The 19848-nt window shown below is 46.4% G+C and overlaps 2 protein-coding genes across 10 annotated transcripts in view; both read left to right on the forward strand.

Annotated features, from left to right (window-relative positions):
• Positions 1–34: 34 nt before the first annotated feature.
• On the forward strand, positions 35–9283 carry GLE1 (GLE1 RNA export mediator). The gene is made up of 16 exons (XM_048966050.1): positions 35–443; positions 562–759; positions 1401–1526; positions 1694–1842; positions 1996–2056; positions 2789–3043; positions 3218–3446; positions 3589–3701; positions 3923–3992; positions 4329–4471; positions 4575–4765; positions 5240–5369; positions 5671–5775; positions 6830–6912; positions 7066–7129; positions 7771–9283. The coding sequence occupies exons 1-16, from the start codon at positions 267–269 to the stop codon at positions 7837–7839; spliced, it is 2163 nt and encodes a 720-aa protein (XP_048822007.1). The 5' UTR covers positions 35–266; the 3' UTR covers positions 7840–9283.
• Positions 9284–11028: 1745 nt separating this feature from the next.
• The window catches only part of SPTAN1 (spectrin alpha, non-erythrocytic 1), a 46150-nt gene continuing 37330 nt past the window's right edge, over positions 11029–19848 (forward strand). For 4 of the 9 annotated variants that reach the window (XM_048965694.1, XM_048965697.1, XM_048965691.1 and 1 more), the window contains exons 1-5: positions 11078–11159; positions 12532–12629; positions 13651–13701; positions 18830–19069; positions 19619–19744. In XM_048965694.1, coding sequence (XP_048821651.1) covers positions 13669–13701; positions 18830–19069; positions 19619–19744 — 399 coding nt within the window. In that variant the 5' untranslated portion in view covers positions 11078–11159; positions 12532–12629; positions 13651–13668. Of the gene's footprint in view, positions 11160–12531; positions 12630–13650; positions 13702–18829; positions 19070–19618; positions 19745–19848 lie in introns of all 9 variants that reach the window. The other 5 variants (XM_048965696.1, XM_048965698.1, XM_048965699.1 and 2 more) reach the window with 3 other exon arrangements.

Consider the following 19848-nt stretch of genomic DNA (forward strand, 5'->3'; position numbering starts at 1 on the left):
GCTCTGGATACGGGCACCGCGATCCCGCACCTCGCCTACTTCAGCAGCGCCGCGAGCCGCTCTCGGGCAGCGGACCAAGCGGCCATTGGGTCGCAGAACCGTCGCGGAAGGCGCGAGGAGAGGAGAAGCGGCGCAAACCGGCGCGGCAGCGGAGCCGCTCTTCCCGCGCTCGGCGTTTTCTGTGATAGGCGGCGCCAGCGGGGCGCGACGCTGCGGCTCCTGAGCGAGCAGAGAGGCTCAGCGCTCCGCCCGGCCGCCAGGGAGCGATGGCGGCGCCGCTGGGGAAGCGGAAGTGGCCGTGCGCCCGGCGGGGCGGCGGCGCGGCCTATAAAGGCGTGGGGTCGGCCATGGAGGCGCGGGATCTGCGCTGGGAGACGCTGGAAGCCCTGCGCGCCTCCAGCAAAGGCCGGCTGAAATACTTCCGTCATTCGGACAGGGACGAGGTGAGGCTCCTGGGGTCGGGGCGGCGGGAGCCCTTCTCAGCTGTAGGGCTGGGCGGTGCTGCGCGGAGCCGCGGGTCGCCGTTACCTTTCTTATTCGCCAAAACGCGTTTCTCCCCAGGATATCTTGGAGGGATGCATTTCTCCTCTGATGCTGTCCTCCTATGCCGGATGGGTCCTGGATAGGATGGCCGGTTCGTCGGCCCAGGCGGCGGCACGCTCCGGTTGTGCGCCCGCTTCTCACGCGGCTCCGCCTGCTGAGGAGAGCTCAGCGCCCGCCTGCGAGGAGCCCTCACCGCCCTCACGGAGTGAGACCAAGGTAGCTGCAACTGCAGCCCGCACTGAGACAAAGAGCTTCCTCACCGCTGTGAAACGTCTGATACGTTTTGGGTTCTGCTGTGTTAATTTGTGTGTGTGTTTGGGGGGCTGCTTCAGCTCTCTGTGGCATGACCGGGGTGATGCGATGGGTGTGAAGATGTACGAATGCCTGCAGCTCTGCGTTAGAGAGCTTCGTGCACAGCAGTGATGTTGAGTGGTGGTTTGCCCCGTCTTGGCCCCGTGTAGGCTTGAGGAATATATCAACAGGATCTGACAAAAGCTCTTGGGGAGGCTGAGGGCTCCTTCTGAAGAACAGTCTAAAAAAATAAACGAATCCTGGTTTCCTCCAGCTTAACATCTTCTGTGAATGCACAGAATGCCTGGGGGTTCCCTCCAGTCTAGGTCAGTGAGCTCTTGCTATCTCTGCTTCCAGATTTAATGACTGGGAAAAGTCATTGTCCAACCTTGATGTAGCTGACAGAAGATACCTTAGAATTGTGAGGCTGGGTTATTTAACTGCTCTACAAATTGCACGTTGGTTGACTCAGCTGTCTGTTTTTCCATGAATAATGTGCAGTTTAAGAGGTTTCCTTCATGAGTTTCGGATGCTATGTTCAGTCCACTTGTATGCTGGCCTTGCAGGGAAGCAGTGATCCTGGTGTGCTGGAAGTGAATCAAGAAGTCCTTCCAATCCCTCCTGTATCTAAAATGGCAAAAGTCGAAGGCTGCATTCAGATGTATGAAGAGATATACAGGATGAAAGGAAGGGTAAATAAAAACAAAAGCGTGACTGATCCTAAACCACTGTCTGGGACATTGGTGTAGGACAGCATCACGTGGACCCCGTTGCTGCCTCTGGACAGCTCTGCTTGTATTTCCTTCTGGTGAATTCGGGTGCTACACTGTGGTGCTTCTGGCACCTGTGCATCCTGTAGGAGAGGCTCCGGCAGCGACAGGAGCAGCAGGAGCAGATGGTGAGGGCAGCATGCGACATGGCAAGAGAACAGCTGAAACGGTTTGATGAAATGAAGGAGCTGAAGCGGCGTCAGGAGATCCAAGAATTGCGGGAAGTGATGGAGAAGAGGTGAGATTAGCTCTGATATCCTTGAGATGTTTTAACGTTTAATCAAAGGGAGGATTAATTCTTGAAAAATATTACCAGCAATTCGCTGTGTGTGTGTGACTGTGTTTTCTTGTTCATGTCTTTAACAGAATGCTTTTTCTGTATCTGTTTTAGTTTAAAGGAAACTCAGGGACAGCAAGAGAAGCTGAAAGAAGAACACCGACACAGAGCAAAGGTGTGTGACAGTTCTGTGTTATCAAAGAGCATGGCTCTGCGGTGGGAAGTGAGAAGAGCCAACTGATGTATTTGCCAGTACGTGGCAGTTGTGCTGTGAGAAGATATTCTGTGGTGCTGTCCTCGGCCCTGCTGCATTGTGGTGGAAGTATGGTAAAGGCGCACGGGTTGTAGGGCGGAGCAGTGAGCTGAACTGAGCTAACCTCTGTTCAAAGATTGCTGATGAGGGCTTTTGTTCTGCTCTTTGGAACTGGTCAAGGCATTGTGTTTAGTAGAGGAGGCACTATTCTTTAGGGGCTGGTTTGCCTTTTGTAGAGTCAGAGTATTTTATCTTGTATATAAAAGTGGCACTTTGGGATGTTCTTAGGCAGATCTTTATAATTTTGCTGATTTACTTGAGGAAAGTGGAATATGCTTTCTGTCTTTAGCTTCTACCTGAATCTTCTTGAATCTCTTTTTTTCCCTCTTTCCAACCTTATGACTACCAAACAGTCCTAAGATTCCCTTTGAACCTCCAGTCCTGTGGTTCCAAGGGTGCTGCAGGCAGCAAAATTTGTCAGTTGTGCTATTCCAGGCTCTGTAGTACTTCTGTGGGGGGAATTCAGACCATAACTGAAGAAAAATTGTGGGATTTTTGTGGTGTTTTTTTTTTTCCGTATGCATCTTCCTTTCCTCGAGACAGAAAGCACCTCTAAAGCTGCTGTTACTGGACTTTGTCTCATCCTCTTTCCAGATACTGAACCTAAAGCTGCGTGAGGCAGAGCAGCAGAGGCAGCGCCAGGAAGAGCAGGAGCGATTGCGTAGGGAAGAAGGCCAGGAAAGATTACGTCGCCTTTATTCAATTCAGGAGGAACTGCTGCAGCTGAACCAGCAGATTGATCCCAATTACAAGCACAAGGACTTGCTGAAAATTGACCTTTCTGCATACAGTAATCGAGGCAACCAGATCTGCGGGCTGGTGTCAGGACTCATCCGCACCACTAGTGAGGTAAAGGGTTGTTCTTCCCTTTGCTTGTCCCTTAGAGCTTCCCACGATTCTCTTCCAAGGCAGCTTGTTCTAACACAGCCTAGTGCTTCCAAGGCTTTGGGCTCTTTGATATGGTGGTCTATGTATAGCAGAGCCAAGGACTGGTGCTGTATTGCCTTCTCTGTCTCTTGATAGAGAGGTTTCCCTTCTCAAACGGATGTGGCCAATACTGAACAAGCCCTGAAGGAAATGCGAGGGCTGATCTCCAGCATGCAGCAAGAAATCGCTGCAGCTGTGGAAGAAAAGAAGAGGAGAGATGAGCAGGAAAAGAAACAGAAGCAGGAGGAGTTACTGAAGAAGCAGCAAGCAGAAGCTCAGACTCCTGCCCCTGCACAGCCAGCGGGAGGAAAGCAGCAGAAGGGAGGTTGGTTGGGCTTTCTTTTCTCTCCTCATTCTCCTTTTCTCTTTATGCTCTGTTTTACTGTTTTGCCAGATGCTATTTTGGAATCGTATTCTTGTGACAGCACAACTTCTCTAACCTTTTAAATTGTTGTTGTTTTATGCAGCGCTTTCTGTCAAGGCAGGGGAAGGCGTTATGAAGTGGTACCAGCAGCTTCAAGACACTGCGGCCCAGTGTGCTGCTGCTTTCAGTGCAATGAGCCACTCCAAAGACGCTGAGGTATGAACAAGTGATTAACACTGCTGAAGAGTGATTATCTTCCTCTCTAGTGGATGTGAGGGAGCTTTCGTGAGAACAGTTTCTAACAGCCTTTGTTCAGTCTGCTCATTCATGCTGTCGTATCACTGAAGCTCTGCCTTCCAGCCTTGGTCAGACTTCTTGTTCTGTGAAGGTTTTTAGAGTGGTGGTGGGTTTCTTTAATTGTTGTTGTTCTTCTGCAGGTAAAGAAGATAAGAATGGAATTGCAGAAAGCAGTTACCATCCCTGTGAGCCAAATCTCTACCATTGCAGGTCAGGAAAATGCTAAGAACCCAATCCAACTATAATGCCTTTAGCTGTGATGATTTTGGTAGGACACAAATACCCAAAGCTTCTATAATTACCCCTACAAGAGAGAGCTGCTATAGGAAGCGCCGGCTTCTTTAGAGCACAGCATTGCTTATGGTTTTCAAGTGTCTCGCTTCCCTCAGAGGCACCTTGCTTCATCGTGATCCCATTTCTTTAATTGCAGCAGTTGGAGGAGCCTCGCTCCTCAGGGTGTAGATCTATGGTTTCTTGATGGGATCTGATTAAGATTTGTCTCTTTTCTCCTGACTTTCTGTCTCTACATTTCTGCTCTATTTACAGGCTCTCAGCTAAGACAGATATTTGACAAGCTCAATAACTTGCTCTCTGGAAAGCCTGTTCAGAGCGCAGGGGAAACTGTATTGGTGACTCAGCTCCCACAAGGCCTGGATTTTGTTTATTACAAGCTTGCAGAGAAATTTGTGGTGAGGAACTATTCTCTTTATCGAGCACATAAAGGTAGCTGGTGCTTTAGGAAGTTCTTTTGGACGCTGTTGTCCCTCTTCAGCTTTTTTTTCTCCCTTCCAGAGACAAGGAGAAGAAGAAGTAGCTTCTCACCGTGAGTCAGCTTTCCCAATTGCACTGGTGATATCAGGGATCTGGGAAGCGTACCCTCGAGTTGGAGAACTCTTTTTAGCTCATCTGCACAAGACGTGCCCTTATGCTGTGCCATTCTACCCTGCATACAAAGAGGGAGCTTCTATGGAAGAATATCAAAGGTAAATTAATTACTGAAGTTCTTCAGCTGTAGAAGGGCAAATAATGTTTTCTCCTGAGTGGACTCCACTCTTTCCTGTCTTTAATTACAAAGGCATTGCGCCATGTTGGCACAGACTCTGAAGGTTTACTCAGAAGTGTGCAGCTCTTGAAGCTGCACCCCTGGAGGATGCTGTGTCCTTCAGCTTTGGGAATATTTTTAGGGGCAATGGAAGCTCTTTTGCTTCATCTTCCCAAAGAGCAGGTAATAGCCATGGCTTGGTTTCAGTTGAAATATCCGATACAGGACTTAAAGATTGTGTGTGATATAAATCAGTGGAATATATGATCCATGAAGTAACAATCAGCCTTTGCAGTAATTCTTACAGTTTCAGAGTATCCTTCGTCTCAGCACAGTTGACTTAAAGCTGAGAGCTGCAAAAATTGGTCTGAATGTGTTTAGTTGTACTAATATTGTAACATCTTCTCCTGTTTAGGATGCTTGGGTATCTAGTTCAGGATAATAAGATGGAAGAGGAAGATCATTTTCTTAAACGGATGTCAGGACTGATTCGTCTGTATGCTGCTGTCATTCAGCTCCGCTGGCCTTACGGGAACAAACAAGGGGTATGGATGTGTAACAGCACAGTCAGAACTTTGCTGCTATCCCAAATGTATTGAAAACTCAGCTTGCAGCTGAAGTGTGCTGAACCTAAACCAACTTGAGATGTATTTGGAGGGAGGTGGTCACAACGGGAACAAACAAAGTAATTTGTAGCATAGACCTTTGCTTTTGTAGTACTTTCATCACAAGTCATATGTAAGGCTGTTGTAAAATAACTATAGAAGAGAATGGAAGTTAAAAGATGTGTTTTTCTAATAGTGTTTTGCATGTTCTGTAACATTAAATTGTTTTCCTGCTTTCTAGGCCCATCCTCATGGGCTGAGCTATGGGTGGTGCTGGCTTGCTCAGATGCTGAACATGGAACCTCTGGTGGTTGTGACAGCCACACTTCTGTATGATTTTCTGGAGGTCAGTGATGTCACAGTGTGAGCCCACTTAGCAGCAGAGCACTGAAAAAGAACATTAGCAAACGGGATTTTTGTCTCTTTAATTAAGAAAAAATGAAGTCATGCTTGTTTTCTGAGATGAGACAGTCACAGGGATTACTGGTGGTTGAAGGGATCCCAATTGGTGACATTTTAGTATGAGAAAGAAGAGATTGCTGACGGAGGTGGGGTTTTAACAGCTAGTTCTTTTTTTTTAACCTGTCCATGTTTTCCTCAGAAAGGAATGTGAGTATTTCCAGGTTCCTGTATGTACAGCTTTGGGGCTGAATCTAGTTCAAAATTCCTAATATTTTAAAAGTAGTTGTGTGCTCCTGTAACAGTAACATCTGCTCATCATTTGGTGCCAGTCTGTACAGCGCAGTGCAGAGAGTGAGGTCCTGTGGCCTTTTCAGCTTCTGTTGCTACTTCATAAGACAGGATGGATTCTTTCTCATTGAAAGGGACAGAGCCTAACCTGTATTGATCCTGCAGCCTAGGATGCAGGGATGTCCTAAATAAGAGCCAAATCTGAAGGTTGGAGGTAGGAGAGGTGCATTGTCAAACAGGATCCATTTGTATGCAGCTCTTGTGCTTCTCCAGTGCCTTCTAAAAATGTACAAAATGCAAAAGTAAAGTACAGAACACACCAGAGGTGTTTGATAGACTGTCTGCATGAAGAAATGATGGGTACATACTGCAGTATTCAGGATTGGGAAATGGCCACAGTGTGCCTCAACAAATGGTGTTTTAGGGAGAGGTGTTATATTTTGGTGGGTGGGGGGTAGAGACTGACATGAGAGGAGGGGTCACACCGAGGTGGTGTTAGTGACAACCACCCATTCAACAGGAAGAAGCAGGTGGTTGTTCCAGCAGTGGGGCAGCCAGGAGGCTTTGTTTCTTTCTCAGTAGATGTAGGTGTCTTTCTTAGTGTTCAGATGAAATATTAAGCCATCGATATTGAACAAGTTGATTGAAGGTGTCATACTAAACTGAGGCCCAGAGCTGGAATCTGATGTTTGTGTGTTTCTGTACCGCAGGTGTGTGGCCATGCTCTCATGAAACAGTACCACTGTCAGTTCTGGAAGCTGTTGCTGGTGATGCAAGAAGACTATATCCCACGGTATGGTGGTTGTGTTTGGGATGGGAAATAGTCCCTGTCTTTACCTTTTGAGTTCTTGCTCTTAAGTGACTCCTCCACCTTTTCTCATCTCTCTCTCTGCTTGTAAATCAAACTCAGCTAAGTAGATTTTGAGACATGCTGTTATTCCTGCAGGATTGAAGCAATTACCAACGTGGGACAGAAGGCTTCTTTAACACGTTTCAAGCAATTCCTGCAGGTAAAACAGCTTTTTTCAGTTCTCAAATTGTTTTTTTCCTTTGCTCTGTTCTATACATGCCTCACTCCAATAATGAGGCAGCATGCTTGATAGTCCAGCCTTGTAACTATGATGTAACCTGTCTGTTGGTTAGTGAATTTTCTTATGATAGTTGCAGTGCCAAACATCTCACTTCCTTCTTACCTCACGTGCATTTTTCTTAGTGAAAATGTGTTCTGATGTAATGAATATTCAGCAAAGACTGGTGGCAGTGAGAGGAGGCACGCAGGTTGGGGAGGGTTCTGCTGAGTCATTTCTAACAGCTGAATTTCGTCAGCAGCTTGCTTGTTTTTGCTGTTGCCCTGATTAGCTGTAAGGGGAAGCTGATGTTTGGAGCTGTTCTTTGTAGCATCTGTGCAGCGCTGCGTTTTGAGTAGGTGTTCTTTTAGAGGAAGCCTGCAGAACTGTTAAATGCTGGATTTTGTTTTGTGAATGTTGTCTTAAACTGAAGCCATTGTGTTTTAATATCATACTTTGTGCTGTAATTTCAAACAAATTTTTGTAAATTTTTGTACTTTATTAACAATACAAGAGATGGCAAACTAAGGTATCTGTTTCTTATTTCTTTTTTTCACTTTTTTTTGTTGTCTTTTCTTCACTAGGAAAGCCTACAGAAAAAGGACATCCCATTACCAAAGGGCTTTCCTCAGCCTTCCTTCTGGAGGTCCTGAACTGCTGCATACTTCATCCTCCCTGGATATCAGTGCTGTCAGAGCTCCTTCGTGAGCATTGTGAACATTGATGGACATGGAGTTTATGTTCCATCAATTTGTTTCTGTTTAATAATTTTATGTTGGACGGAACAGAGTCCTGTTTTATTTGTTGGAAGTGGTGCAAGCTGGTCTTTGTGTTTTTATAAGCTTTTGTATAGTAAATTATGGAACACTGAGGATTTCTACTTTGCATGTTTAGACGTGCAGAAGATGCTTTAAGTGCAGCATTCTGATTACTTCTAGATTTCAGAATTGAACCATTCGCTTGGTGCTGTTCTGTTCATGGAAGTGAAAATACCTCAAAGCTTTATGAAGTCTTAACAGAGGATGAACCTTGGAAACACACTGGGGAAACCTTGAAGTTTTGTTATTTATTGTATCTCACTTGTATAATTTGTTTTCAACTATGGTGAGGTGTTTGCATCCTGTTTCTTGCAAACAACATCTTCAAATTACCGAGAGATTGGTGAAAGGTCTTTGGCCAATCAGCCTTGACATTTATCTCTGTTGAATGTAACTTTGCTCCAAGACAGTGCTCTTTGCTTAAGAGAGGTAGACGTGCTGTTCTCAAAGCTGTGTGAGGATATAACTCAGTGGGGAAGGAACTGAGTTCCTAGAACTACAGAAATGTCCCTTATCCACTGAGTGCATGGAAATTCATGATCTATCTTATTAAAAAAGTGGTGAAAGGAAGCATTCATTGAAGCACTTTTGCCAATGTTCTGCCACCACTTGAGGGGAAGTGGCACACTTGGGTTCCTGCAGTGCACTGCCTTGTATTTTATAAGCGCCTTTTAATACCAGTCTATTTCTTTCAGTGTTATGCCATTTTTATTTATCAAGTGCTGTAATACTTTTATGCCAATGGTGGCTTATTCTGAGAACAGTTCATTTTTAGAATCTGTTTAATATTAAAAATGTATTAACTTTTTTTTTTTAACCTGTTGCAGTTTGTGACTTTTCTATAGCTGTGGAGGGAGATGTCAGTAAACTCAGTGGCTTCCTTCCCAGTGGAGGTGGGAGATGAGGGTGGGAGGTGTCTGTCTTTGATGCACAGTGCTGTTCTTGAACTATTTTGGTGGTTTCCAAGATGAGAAAATTTGCTTCAGGGTTTTGGAAGGCAGTGCATGATTTTTGCACAATACAGTTGCCAATTAAAACTTATTTTTACCAGGTAGCTTTTTGATATTCATGAAGACTTCAGAATTCAAAGCTGTAAAAAGTGGAGTTGAGGGCCGTACATTGATGTGAAATGGTTTTGGTTTTTTTTATTACAAATTTAATGGTCTGTTTTTTTAATGTACAAATTTTAAATTTTCTGAGAAAGGGTTGTAACATATGTATTATAGTGTCCTTGGGCCTTTTTTATATAATGAACTTGGACTTGAAAATTGGTAATAAATCGTGTATGTATTTTGTAAACCGATGCTGGAATTTATTTGGTGAGTGTCACTGGTGGCTGTTCTGCTATACTGGAAATCTCCCCCCGTTTCCTTTTACCACACACCCTGTAAACTCTACACTTGAATGAGTATTCTTGAAAATGCTCAGTCTTTGGTTTTTGTTTTTCAGGGGAGCAGTAGTGGCTATTAGAAACTGCTGTCTGATGTGATGGTATGTGCAGGACACAGCTGTCTCCCTTTTGCCTGACAGGTGCTGAGGTTTTCTGACATATTTTGAGGAGGAGCATAACTGTGTTTTTGTGAATAACAAATACAGCATCCCTTTCTGCCTCAGGAAAGAGCATCCACGTATTTATAAGCTATTTCTAAATGTTCATAAGTATTTTGAATAACAAGAAGGGGAACGGCTGTTTACAAGGGTGGGCAGTGATAGGACAAGGGGGGATGGTTTTAAACTGAGATGGGAGGTTTAGGTTGGATATTAGGAGGAAGTTTTGCACGTAGGGTAGTGAGGCACTGGAACAGGCTGCCCAAGGAGGCTGTGGATGCCCCATCCCTGGAGGCAATCAAGGCCAGGCTGGATGTGGCTCTGGGCAGCCTGGGCTGCTGGTTGGTGGCCCTGCACACAGCAGGGGGTTGGAACTGGATGAGCGTTGTGGGCCTTTATCAACCTAGTCCATTCTATGATTCTATGTTATTGGCAATAAACCAACATTTATTTTTAGATTAAGGTTGCATCCGCTGTTCGAGCTGATGGCTGACGTGTGTGACGCCGTTCTGCTTATTTTAGCGGCTTTGAACGTGGCCCATTTGGTGTTATGAAGTCCCAGTGCACACAAGGTCTTGTGCTCACACCAAAGTGGTATTTTCATACGCACATTTGTGTCCCAAATGCCAGCATCTCCCGTGTGCAGGCGCTGTGCGTTCAGGACCAGATGCACGAAGATTGCTGTGAGTCACTCTTCCTTAGAGACAATGGTTCCATGCAGTCCTACGGCTTCTGATGCAACGTCAGTGCCAGTGTGTTTTTCCATTTAAACACTTAAATAGAAGTGTTATTAACTCAAACGATACCAAGACCCTCTCACTACTTTGATCTGATGGTGTTCTGCCTGTAAAAACCTGAGAGATTTGGCTGCACCTTTCTCACACGTCTATTTCAAACATTCATACTAAGGGCTCATTCTCCTTTGGATTTATGCTTTTAAAAACTGATGGCTTGTGCCAGGCAGGGAGCCTGAGCTGTGACGCCCTTGTCAGCTTTGGACATCAGAACGCCAGACTCCTTCATCGTTCGGATCTTCAATAACGCAGAACTGCTGAGGCTGCTTTGACTTCATTGATTGTAACTGTGAAATCTGCAACGGATCTTCTGCCTCTGCAGCAGCTCTGCGCCTCAGGAGCAGAAGATGGCCCCAGCGGGGGCTGAAAAGGCGGCAGATACCCCTATCGCCGCCGTGCTGCGTTGGTAATTTAAATAATTTTCGATGCTGCCCCGTCTCGTTTTTTTAATGTTATTTTAATGCTCACAGAAGAGCCAGAGAGCGAACCACCCCCTCCCGCCCTCAACCCGCCCTTTCTCTCAGGCATCCCGCCACGCCCCTCGGCTCTTTCCGGACCCACTCGGCACTTTCCGGAACGCTTCGGCTCTCTCCGCATGCGCCCTCTCTCTGCTCTGCTGCGCTCGGATGGGTGGGGCCCTCCCTTCCCCCGCCGGCTTTTTCCGAACCCCTTCGGCACTTTCCGCCAGTCGGGAGCCCGTTCTGCGGCGCTGACGTCATCGCCTGCCGCTGTATAAAAGGCAGCGCCGGCGGCGCACCGTGTCCGTAGCGGAGGGGCGGCGGGCGCGGAGCCGGCGGACTGCGCGCAGAGCCGGTGAGGCGGCGGGCTGAGGCGGGCGGGCGTCATCCTCCGCCCCATTCCGGGCGCGCGGAGCCCGCTCCGCCGCTGCGGGGACAGGTGTACGCTCCCCACAGCCGCGGGGGAGGCCTCAGAGCGCCGTCCCTGAGGGGCTCTCAGCGCTTGCCGTGTCCGGAGGGGGGAGGGGGGCATAAAGGGCGGGCGGGCAGGGAGCGGCCGGCGGCAGGAATTCCATTCAGCGCCCCGGGGAGGGGAGGGGACGGGCGGCGGTGACAGGCGGCCCCGCGAGCAGCAATGGCTTCCGCAGCGCCCGCCAAGGTCAGCGGCTGAGGGGAGCGCGGGGCCGTCAGCAGTGTGCGGGAATTGCGCCTTCCATCATCGCAGGGCCGCGTTCGTCCCCTGGTAGCCCTCAGATGCGTCTTTGTGTTAAAAAAGGAAAAGAAAAAAAAATAGAAAATTAGCTTTTTTTTTTTTTTTTGCTTTTTTTTTTCTCCTCTATTAGGGAAGAACGAATTCCAGCCTTTCTGTGGTTAGAGCTTCGGTAGATGAGGGCTGTACACGAAAAGCTGAGGGTAGCACTGTGCGTTCCAGGGCAGCTCCCTGCTGGGTGTGGGGGTGGATGGCAGGGATGGATGGATGGATGGATGGACGGACAGCAGTGTGTCTGCCCTGCCATTGCATTGGGTACGTGTGTTCTGAGCAGCAGTTGTCTGGAGATGGCAAATGAGCACATCAGAGAAGGAAAAAAAAAACAAAAAAAACCAAAAGCAATAACAACAACAACAAAAGAGCCCAACCTGCCTGAAATGCTTCTGTATCTTTCTGGAAAAGAAAAAAATATCTGTTTTCTTCTGGCATTGTGTTAGGAGTGAAGTGCCAGAAGATTCCAAAGGCTGTGTTCTCTGAATGGCCTTGCTCACAGGCTCCATTTTTTATTTTTTTTCCAAAGCAATGATTAAATTGCCACATACGTCTCTTTTTCTTGCCTTTAAACACACCTAACAATGGTTTGTGGTTGTTTGTGCCAAACAAGTTATAAATAATGAACAAAAGGTTGGAAATAGGGCGCGCTCTGCTGCATTGCGTGCGGGGTCTGTGAGTGCAGCAGTGGAATTGCTGGCACCAAGCGAGCAGGTTACCTTGTTTGCATCAAGGCCTTTATTTCTGTCACTGCTGGGAGGAGGAGAAACTACATCTGAATGCACTGGGTTGAAATAGAATTTTTAAAATCAAATCTAGGAGTGATGCTTTCTTGATGTCCATGGCGGATGAACTTGGACAAATGTATCTGTAATATTTTTAATTAAAAGTAATAATAGTAACAAGAATATCAGAAGGTGAAAGCTGTCTTTTTTAAGCCCTCTTTGCGTGTTTTTCTCCTGCACAGGAGGAGGAAGGCAGGAGGAGCCTTGCATCTCCTACGACAGGGTGGTACCACGGTGTGAAATCCCTGTTTCTCAACCATTACACATATAGCTCATCCCGGTAACTTCATGCAAATAGCTCAGTGTCACTGTTGCCTTGTTTTTACCCACATCATGTATTTATGGCACACGGCTGTGTTCTTCATAAATACATTGCTTTCTGGGGGAAACGGATCGCTCCCCTTGTGTTGGAAGAAGTGATACGAATTCCTCCCTGTTCTCTACTGCATGTTAATGTAGTGTGGGAGTCTGTTTTTTCCATTTGTCCCTGGAGTGTAGGCAGCAGAAAAATGGGGTGGAGCAGACTGCAGATGCTGTTGGTGGGGATTGCCAAGCATAGCCCGGTGATATTGCTGATCAAACGGGTGGCACCCTGCCTTCCCTGCTGCAACCGATCCGTGGTCAGCTATGCAGATGCCACGGGAGATATGCAGTGGCTTCAGCAAGCACAAAGGCAGCAAACTGCGCTTGTCCGCGAGCTGCTTCAGGAACTGCAGTGTACTCATGGGGAAAGTGTAGAGCCAGGGGCAGCAGGACAGCTTTCAGCTGGAAATTTATTGGATTAGATATACTTAACAGCTATATAATGAGCCATCTCAAAAAATATCTCCTGCTGCAACTGTCCTTTTGGATTTTTTAACTATAGCAATTGGAAGTAAACATCTTTGGAGATATTTGAAACCTCCTCGTTGCATTTGTGCTCTGAAATTAAGCCACCCCATTTGATTACTGTGTCGCGAGAAGCTTCATTTGCCAAGTCCAGATAACTTCCTTTAGTGTCTGTTTTGACCTTCAGATTATGGTAGGGCTTGGTTTGTTTCAGTTAACTGGGAAGGTTAGCACTGACCACATTAACTCTTCCTGCTGGTGTTCGTAACATGTTTGCATGGGGGGTTCTGTTGCCTGCAGTCACTTGTGGAACGATAACACCGAACTGCTGTGTGTGGCAAAGAACCAAAGGGGCAGCGTGGGGTGTGTGCTGTGATGGAGTTTGTGTGTTAGAAAAAGAAACAGGAGAACGAAGCCATGTCCTTGCACTCATAGTGAGCTGAATGTTATCTCAATCTCCCCCTCCCTTTTAGACTCTGCATTCTTCCATCATGTTGTCATCGTTTCGTAAAGTCAAAGTCCAGGTATTGCTACGTAATGCATGTGGTGCTGTCACCATACTTGCCTGCCTTTATTGCAGTGACCTATTTATAACAAAAACCCACTGATTCGAGAGTTTGTATGACATAGCAAATGCTTTATTTGCTATATTATATACTTCACTGTTCATTCTGGTCTGGCTTTCCCCTAATACTTTGAGTTTCCCAATTTCTGCGATGCATGATGTGTGAACACTTTAGAGTTCAGTATAATCAGCTGTTGGTGTGGATTAATTTCCTAAGAGCTTCTTGTTTTAGAGAATTCTTGTGCAATGTCTTTTTAGCTATCTAAAAGTCAGTGATGGTAAGATTTACATCACAGCACATCATACATTTGAAGTCAGCTTTGGTTCATAACCCACGCACTGCGCTCTCGCTGTTCATCTGTGCCATTTTCAGTTTGGAGATGGCAAAACAAACAGGGGCCAAACTTCTGGGTGACACAGCAGCCAGGTTCTATTTGGAAATGAGTCAGGTGAATGTCTGTGCTGGAATTAGCATTATAATGAAAAGATGACAGGAATGGAGCATGCTGGGTGAGTTATGTAACATCCCATTACCTGTAGCCCTGCGGTTCTGCAGTGCGGTCGGGGTGCTGTGTTGGAGCAGGGCTGCGCTGACACCAAAAGCAGAGCGACCCAGTTATGCATCAAGGCACCAAACTCAGACCCTGTTAAGCAGCTTCACCAGTTTAGCTGCGGAATGAAAATGTTAACATGCCTGAAAATGAGCAGGTGTTTAATTGCCATACAGGTTTTGAAACATGGATGGCTGTGCACAAGCCCTCATCAGCCCGCATCGGTGCGTTTGCAGCCTGCTTTAGTTCAAGCACAAAAGAGACCTTTTTTTGTGTCCCTGCAATGCCAACTTAACTCTGGGGGCATGTTAGGACATTACTTGTGCTGCATTTGGTCTGTGTGATCCTACAGCACTACACTGCAGCTCCAGCATATTGGGTTTTTGTGCTGCAGCACCTGCCTCACTGTGTCTTGACTCTGCGGTCCTTGGCTGACCCGTGATGGTAACCAGGAGCACTGGGACGCAGGGTTCTGCTGTGTTCTTCCCTTGGCACTTCTGTATTTTCTAGATTTAAATTAATAGCAAGCTAAATGACTGTGCTTTAATTATCCCTTGTTAGCATTTAAAATCTGCAGCATGGTGTGTATGATGGATACCCTCGGTTACTTCTGAGGCACGCACACTGCATCATTCCCCTGGCAGCAGCAGCCAGGGTGGTTGCTTTGCTTTGAGAAAGCCATGGGTGATTGGATCCCATGGGAAGCAGTGATGATGTCCCCATGGCTCAGGGCCACGTTGCCTGAGAGTGACACTGAACACAGAACTGTGTGGTGCTGCTGCTGGGGTCACCGGTGCTGAGGGCGTGCAGCACATCAGGGCTTGTGACAGCAGTCATTATTTTACTACATCTCAAGATAATGATCTTTATATAGTGATATCTGATTGCTTTTCAGGTAGAGTGGTTTACTTCTTTCAGCTTTGTGTAATTGTTTGGACAAAGCTGCCAAAATCTACTGTGCAGCACTCAGCGTAGTTTGCGCTGGAGTTTTTAAATCCCTGAGACCACGTTTAGGTCAGGAAAACGCTGACCTCTGCCATGCCTGCCCAGCCAGCATCACTGTCGTTCCCACTGAGCCCACCTCGCTGCCTCCCACACCCCAGTGCTATTGCTGACATCGTCACTGTGCACTGCAGCAGCCATAGCTGTCCGTGGCTGTGTGTCAGCACCCAGTGTGCATAACGGGGCAGGCTGGCTATTTTGGCCTGAAGGAGAGCAATAACTTCAGTTGGTTTTTCTTGTGTGGTTGTTTTTCTGGTCTTAAACCTGCTTGTGCTTTTTTTATTATTTTTTTTGAACACCACTGCAGCAGTGCGGCGTGACGGAGCATTTTGGGTTGCCCTTTAGCTAGCCATCAGCCAATTAGTGACTTTCCAAGTGCAGTCTCACAGGACAAATTCAGAACAGCAGATACTCTTGGAGGAGCAGGTTCAGAGCTGCTTCCTGCAGCCGTTCAGTGCAGCATGAGGAGCACACTGCACCCCCAGCACGGCCTCCTGCAGCCCGGCCCCATGCAGCTTATCAGCCTGTGCAGGCAGTGCAGGGTGGAGCTGCTGTCCCCCAGGAGGCTGGGGAGGAAGGGGGGGTGTCAGATCACTGTGGGATGAGCTGTGCTTCTCACAGAGCTTCCCTTCAGCCCATCTGCTGCTGGGCGTGTGGAGGTGTGCTGGAGGGGGAGGTGGAGCCTCCGTAAAACCCCAGCATGATTTGGGTTGGGAAAAACCTTCAGGATCGTCTGGTTCCAGCTCCTGCTGTGGGCACAGCTCCCCACTGCCCCATCCATGGCCTTGGGCAGCTCCAGGGTACCCACACCTCTGGGCTGCAGCGCCAGGGTCTCACTGCCCGCAGAGTGAACAGTTTCCTCCAAACATCTAACCCTACCCCTATGTAGTTAAAAGTCATTGCTGCTTGTCCTGTCACTACACCCCCCCCTTCCCCCCCCCCATTCCCTGCAGGCCCCAGTTAGGCACTGTAAGGTCTCCTTGGAGCCTTCTCTGGGCTGAAATGCAGATGGTGCACTGAAGCAAAAAGCCTTGGAACCACCTCACAGAGTCCCTTGGCACTGAGGTGCTGTTCTGCAGCATCCATGACTTCAGAGCACAGAGTTCCCCAGCGACTGCTGATCGCATTCTGGCACCATCTCGCCTTGCTGACGTCAGCTATCTGCTGCAGGAAAGAACAGTCTATTATTGCTAGAGCAAAGCACTTCTTTTACAATGGACTGGCTCGACTTGCTGTGTTATAAAGGGAGCCTTTCTTTTGATGGATTCCAGCAAAAAGAGGAGCCAGATTGCATAGCTGGTGTGCTGAGAGGCAAACCAGCGACTGGCCTAAATCACAGGGGGGCTTCATTTATTTAAATGGAGAATAATTTAGTGATCTAACTAACTTCGTCAATTTAATATTTTAATAATTATTTAATAGCATAATGATTTAAAGTAATTTGAGATCATTGGCACTGTGGAGGTACTTCTCATACTGATATGTAAGCTGACAGTTGATCTGGTGACTGTGTGGGGTTCTGAAACATAATGAAGATTCCTTTTTGTTTTTCCTGGTGATGCCCGAATCCAGAGCAAGGAGCAGTCCATTAGGGTTAGGCTGACTGCCCCTTTGTCATTGCTGAGCAGAATTCAGTTTAAAAAAAAGGAAAAAAGTAGAAAAAAGAAAGGGTTGTTGGAGTTACTACACAATGTAGCAGCACGGGGAAGGAAATTATTGCTAAAAACTTCCTGTGATTTTTCTGGCTCGCTCCCTGGAGTTGACAGACAGTCTGAAGCAGCCCTTCACACAGCTGTCCTCTGCAGGAGATGCCCCGTAGCTGGCCTCCAGCTATATTTGGGGTTTGATCTTTTAAAGCTCAAATACCCCAATCCAGTGGAGCTTTTGGTCTCCCTGGGCTTCGTTCCTGCCATTCAGCCCACACAGCCCCTTTGTTCCACAACCCTCTTGGCAGCAGAACAGCCAGGCCTGGAAGAGAGAGCGGAGCTGAGCTTTCCTTCCTTCCTTCCTTGAACCACTGCAGTGCAGCTGAGCTCAGAGTTGGCCAGGTATCAACAGCTGCTGTGACGCAGCAGTGCTGGGCAGGGGGCTCTGCCCACCTCATCCTTTCACATGGCCCCACTGCGAGTGCTTGGAAACCACACAGCAAACAGCCATGCAGATACTGTTCCAACCTGGCCAGTTTTTCATGTCATTATGCAAGATATGCATCTAGTTAAAGCATGCAGCTAGCTGGTGCCTAAGTAACTTTATTTTGTATATAACAACGTATTTCAGAGATTGCCTGTGTCTTTCCATGCAGTTTTACACTTTCTCTTCCACTTTTTATTTTGTAGGATTGAGGGGAGGTACGTTTAGTTTACAATGCTTACATGTATTTATAATAAAAGCATTGACCAAGCTGTACATGTAAGCACCTGTACATCCAGACATCAATTGCATAATTGCTCAAGCACTGATTATTTGTTGCAACAACTGCTTGATATGCATAGCAAGTTGTCAAAAGAGCACGTAAGTACCCAAACTTTTTGACAGTGATGGTACTTCTTAATCTATGTCACACTTCTGTTGTAATGCACAGGTTCCTTACTGAAAATCCAGGTGCTTTCTGAAAGTTTAGGAACTGAAAAGTTAAAGTGATCCCAATGCTGATCGAAATTAGATAAAACAGTGATCAGGATTTTTTGGGGTCTGCAGTAACAATAACAGCTTTCAGCAGATGAAATGATATGTAAGGATCTCCAGTTGAAGAGAGAGAGTTGGTTATACAAAACACTCCTTGAATTCCTTCTCTGTTTGTGACATCAGATCTGTGGAACGGAGCCTGAGCCTCTGGGTTGGCTTTTGCAGATGTGTGTGGGGTTGGCAGGGTGGGTTTATGGCTGCTTGACTGTCTGAGAGAGCAGAGTGGCTGTCACACACACGTGTGTGTATCAATGTTTGCATGTACAGTCCATGTAAGTGTGTGTCTGTATGCATATGGATGTACTTATGTGGGCTCGTTAGCTGTTCTTTAAGGAACAGAATTAAATATCATTACTGAAGCTACATACTCAGATATGTACTTAGTATTTTAACTAAGTTAAAATACATGTTGTCCAGGAAAATCTGATGTTTATGTATCTACACGTGAATACATGTGTGTATGCACACATATATGCATAAGTGCACACAAACATGTTTCTGAAGCACCCTTTTACAATCTGTATTTCATGCTTGCATGGTGAGCTGTGGGTGGCACGGCCTTCATACTGCTGGGCAGGCAGTGGTAGCCATAGCTTTCCAAGACAAGCAGGTGTTTAATGCTGTTGTAAATGCTCTTTTTCCATGATATCCTGCTACACGTTCCTATTTCTTTATGTTCTGTGTACATACCTACATACATTTACTGTAAGTAAACCACGTTTGAGTTTAAAAGAAAGAAATAACATCAATGACCAGCAAACAGAAACCAGGTTCTTCTTTCACGGATCTCTCCATACCTTTGTTTTATAATACAAACAAAACGTTAACTGAGTGGTTTTTGGCTTTCAGAAAATGGATCCAAGTGGGGTAAAAGTGTTGGAAACGGCAGAAGATATCCAAGAACGGCGCCAGCAGGTTTTGGACCGTTACCACCGCTTCAAGGAACTGTCTTCTCTGAGGCGCCAAAAACTCGAAGATTCCTATCGCTTCCAGTTCTTCCAGCGCGATGCAGATGAGCTCGAAAAATGGATCCAAGAGAAACTCCAGATAGCATCTGATGAAAATTACAAAGACCCAAGCAATTTACAGGCAAGTCCTACTGCTATCTTGTGGCGTTGTACTGTTAATATTAGGATGTTCCAAGTCAGTTGGAGTAGGAACAGATGCATAAGAGTAGCGTGAGAGTGGTGAACAAAAGGTGGATGCAAATACATGCAGCCTTGGAAAGTGCTCTCCAAGAGCGATGGATCTTTGCTGACATGATTGGAATATTTCTGATAGTAGATTATATACTAAATCAATACAGAAAAACTTAGTGCAGTGTGCTGTAAAACCAGCTTGGGTTAATCCTAGAATCAGCTCGGTGAATAAACGCTATAAAAGATGGCTGAGGAAGACAAACTTGTGTGGGAGATGGATTTTCAGATGTTACAACTCTCAGATGTGTGAGAGCAAACACAGCATAAACTGTTGTATCTACTCACAAAGCATGGTACAACTGTGACTTCAACTGTGCTATTGTATTGTTTGCTTTCAGTGCGAAATAGCAAAAAATAAGTGAAAAATCCTGATGCAGGGATTTGTAGAGGAGAGCTGTGCACCAAATCTCAGCTATGTTCTTTGATGTTTTGCTTGCAGGGGAAGCTGCAGAAGCACCAGGCCTTTGAAGCTGAGGTGCAGGCCAATTCAGGGGCTATCGTTAAGCTGGATGAGACTGGAAATCAGATGATCAATGAAGGCCATTTTGCATCTGAAACCATAAGAGTGAGTTTGAAAACTTTTTTCTTCTTACAGACTTTTTCTAGGACAGTTTTAGTAGGTTATGTGCATAACTCTGTATTCCAGAACACATTTTAAAATTCTGCAAA

This window comes from Lagopus muta, chromosome 19 (assembly GCF_023343835.1).
Source record: "Lagopus muta isolate bLagMut1 chromosome 19, bLagMut1 primary, whole genome shotgun sequence".
NCBI lineage: Eukaryota > Metazoa > Chordata > Aves > Galliformes > Phasianidae > Lagopus > Lagopus muta.

What these genes read in the sequence shown, in the direction of transcription:
- GLE1 (XM_048966050.1), top strand. Translation starts at nt 267, where the DNA reads ATGGCGGCGCCGCTGGGGAAGCGGAAGTGGCCGTGCGCCCGGCGGGGC. An exon ending in AGCTTGCAGAGAAATTTGTG is followed by an intron (nt 4,472 to 4,574) that starts GTGAGGAACTAT and finishes TCTCCCTTCCAG; the next exon opens with AGACAAGGAGAAGAAGAAGT. An exon ending in CTTACGGGAACAAACAAGGG is followed by an intron (nt 5,370 to 5,670) that starts GTATGGATGTGT and finishes CCTGCTTTCTAG; the next exon opens with GCCCATCCTCATGGGCTGAG.